Raw genomic sequence first — 3,671 nt, forward strand, 5'->3', positions numbered from 1 at the left:
ATTGCACAATTTTCTCTCCATTGCATGGCAAAATGTTTAGAACTGCAAAAGTTTTTTCCTGCCCCATGGCAAAATTTGTAGAATTGCATGAAATGTGTTATAAAATGTTTGTTTTTTCTCTGCCCCATGGTACAATTAGTAGAATTGCATAACATTTGTTGTAAAATTGCCACATTTCCTCTCTACCACATGGCAAAATGTGTAAAATTGGAAATCTCCGATGTCTAGAGGACCACAACAACAACAAAAATCCTGCTTGGTGGCCGCTTGTTGGGGGGGGGCCCCCATCCAAATCTCATTTAGGGCCCCCAAAAGGCTACAGCCAGCCCTGCAGTTCTGGCTTGGTCTGAGTTATCTCCAGAGAAACTGCAGATTGCGCTCACAGAAAGAAAACTAAAAATAACTTACATTTCGGTTAATCGCTCAGCACTATTGCGCTCTTATCTCCAACCTGTCCATTTTCCAACCTCACCATGCATACACACCCCACTGTTGTTGTCCACCCAACTGCCTTGCAAAGCTTCCACACCTGACACATAGCAACTCCCATTGGAAAGAGTCTATCCGCATCCTCTGCATGAACACCCCTTTTTATTGACACTCTACCGTTACTGTTACTTCCCTCTGCCCAGGAGCCTCTGCAGAGCCTTCCTCCTTCCTCTGCTCCATCTCCAGACACACGCAGCCCATCAGGTCGCTGTCGGTGTAGATGCGGTTCCTCACCCCCAGGGTGGTGAGAAGGTTGGCACTGAGGGCTGTGTTCCGGGGGGCTCTGGCATTGTGCCTCCGCTGAGCCTTGCTCACCACCTGTTCCTGAGGGACCACGCTGCAACATGATCTAGGGTGACAGGCAGCCTGGAAGCCCTTCTTGAAGTTCTCATTGAAGTAGCCATAGATGATGGGGTTGATGCTGGAGTTGGAGAAGGCCAGCCAGTGGGAGAAAGGGAAGATATAGCCTGTCAGAAGGTCCAGCTGGTCCCCTTCAGGTCTGGCGTAGTCTGTGAGGAGCATCAGGGTCCAGAGAGGCAGCCAGGACAGCATGAAGAGGAGGGCCACCACGATTAGCATCTTAACCACCTTGACTTTCCTCTGGGAGATGGGGGACTTGACGTCCGGGTGCCCCCTACTGGACAGGACAGCTGTAGAGTAGAGCTTGGCCCCAATGCAGCCATACATTATCATGATGAGAGCCAGGGGCATCAGATAGATGTGTGTGAACAGGACCATGGTGTAAACCTTCCTCATCTCCGGGTCAGGCCAGGTCTCATAGCAGTAGTAGAGAGGGTAGGTCTGGTTGTCACTGGATACCATGTAGTGACCCTCCTCTTGCTCCACCATCAGCATCACAGCCGACGGAAGCATGATAACCAACGCAAGAGCCCATACCAGCCCTATAGTTGCCTTAGCAACAAGAAGGGTTAGCTTGGGCTTAAAGGGGTAAACAATACAGCGGAATCTAACAGGAGAAAGGAGAGATAGATGAGAAGTGATTAAATGATTCATTTGAGCGATTTATCTGCCACATAGATTCAACTGTTTATTGTACAACATTAAGTATTTAACATGCATAGATGAGAGCCTCACTATCCCCTTCCAGTTCCCATGTGTAGATACTTTTTGGGGAGGGGACTTACCTGTCCACAGCGATGGCAACCAAGGTGAATACTGATGCACCCACTGATATCCCCTGTACCAGACCACTTAGCTTACACACTGCATTGCTAAAGGGCCAACCTGCAAAACATCAATAGCAACAATAATACTTTATTAGTGAGCTGCCAGACATATCAATAGCCACACTTTGAAAAGGTGTTTTGACATGTTTGGTACATGTGAGTTTGGTATACGGGATTTGGTCAGAATAATGAAGGGGATAACAACTTCAGGAGCACTATATTCATGCTTTTGTACTTTTCAAACCTGTATGAAAGGTACAGAAATAAACTGTTAGACAAGAGTGGATAAAGTGGAGGAAGTCTTTGTACCTGCCCAGCGAAATAATTTACCCTTGAAAAGGTAATTATTTTAAGTTAAGCCTGATTTTGTGGCAATGCATGTTTCACACTTTTGTAAATGTGGGGTTTTCTAAAAGCCCTTTTCCTGCCAAGACTCAACTAATGTCTGTATTGATGTTGTAAAACATGAAGAGATTGTGAAGAACTGTCTAAAAAATGTTAAGTAATTCATCAGGCTGTCAAATGAAAGACAGCTGTGATCATCATGTTCAGGCCCACTACTATTCTCTCAGTTCTGAGACTCCAGCAAATATCCAAACATTAATCAGCAATTTCCTCAAGTCCATGTGTAAACAGATAAATAATAATAAAATAATATAAATAATAGTTTAAAAAAAGCAAAAATAACCGGATGGCGATCCAGAGATGTGTGAAGATTCAGTACTGTGGGAATGAACTGATCTTAACCATTGCAAAGCTGACCGGGCTGGTGTATGTGCAACCACATAGACATGTAGACCCGTGCTGAAACTGAATCATACATTACATGTGAATGAACACTAGTGATAGCTATAATTATGCTTCTTTCAAGGCACGAGTTGTTTTTCCTAATAATCGTCATTATCAATAGCTAAAGGCAACTGGCCAATCTGTTATAAACAATAACTGTCTCTCGCTAAAGGTTGCATCATTATTTTCATCAAGGCCAACCGTAATCAATTCAAAGCATCATGCATTTATTAATTTATGGAATCATTATAGCAGTAGGGTGAAACTAACTCAGTGGCCTTGTGGTTAGTGTCCCCACTCTGAGATTTGAAGGTAGGGTGGTTCGAACCCAAGTTGAGTCATACCAAAGACTCTAAAAATGGGAGGACCCAATGCCTCTCTGCTTTACACTCAGCATTAATGAGATGGATTACGGGTAAGGCCCCTGCGATAGACTAGCTTCCTGTCCAATGGGTGTACTTGTACATCAAGCTGCCTCATACTACAGAAACAGGAGATTGGCCATTCTTCTATAGCAGTAGGGTGTTACCTGTGATGAGGTTGTCCACCAGCGTGGTGGGGATGCAGAAGATGCCCACCAGCAGGTCACTGATAGCCAGATTGAAGATGAAGAGGTTGGTGACCGTCCGCATGTGACGGTTCCTCACAACAATGAGGCACACCAGGCCATTACCCACCATGCACAGCAGGAAGATGAACAGGTAGGCCAGGGTGTAGCTGGCTGCTATTGTCAGGGAGTGTTGGTAATAAGGCGAGAGCTTGACGCTAGAGACGGTGCAGCTGGAGTTGGTATTGGTGCAGTTGGTGACGTTGGTGAGGTTTGTGGATAGTAACAGGTCAGAGGTCATGTAAAGAGTAGTGGTCAGTTGAAGTTCCCATGTGTCCTCCATCTTCTTAGACCAGGAGGAAAGTATCAGGCATAGGCTAAAAAAATATATATATATTTATCACATGGAAGTATTTGGTGTCTTTAAAAAAAAGTGTAATCACATTATCAGTCTTTTGTCACTTTGGTAAATTCAATTAATTTATTGACTAGTAGATCGATATGGTTGTCCAGTTGATCCAGTCAGAATGCACTGCAGTGTATAGTTGTTTAGGACAATCCACTGTAGGACCTCAGGGTAATGTACAGTATACAGCAGCGGAGGCTGCCGAGGGGAGGACGGCTCATAATAATGGCTAGAACTGAGAGAATGGAATGGC

At 44.8% G+C, this 3,671-nt stretch overlaps 1 protein-coding gene across 1 annotated transcript; it reads right to left on the reverse strand.

Annotated features, from left to right (window-relative positions):
• Positions 1–591: 591 nt before the first annotated feature.
• Positions 592–3,355, reverse strand: LOC139409994 (neuropeptide FF receptor 1-like). The gene is made up of 3 exons (XM_071155412.1): positions 2,995–3,355; positions 1,635–1,734; positions 592–1,456 (listed from the first exon to the last, which is right to left on the reverse strand). The coding sequence occupies exons 1-3, from the start codon at positions 3,353–3,355 to the stop codon at positions 592–594; spliced, it is 1,326 nt and encodes a 441-aa protein (XP_071011513.1).
• Positions 3,356–3,671: the final 316 nt, after the last annotated feature.

This window comes from Oncorhynchus clarkii, chromosome 5 (genome assembly GCF_045791955.1).
Source record: "Oncorhynchus clarkii lewisi isolate Uvic-CL-2024 chromosome 5, UVic_Ocla_1.0, whole genome shotgun sequence".
Lineage (NCBI taxonomy): Eukaryota > Metazoa > Chordata > Actinopteri > Salmoniformes > Salmonidae > Oncorhynchus > Oncorhynchus clarkii.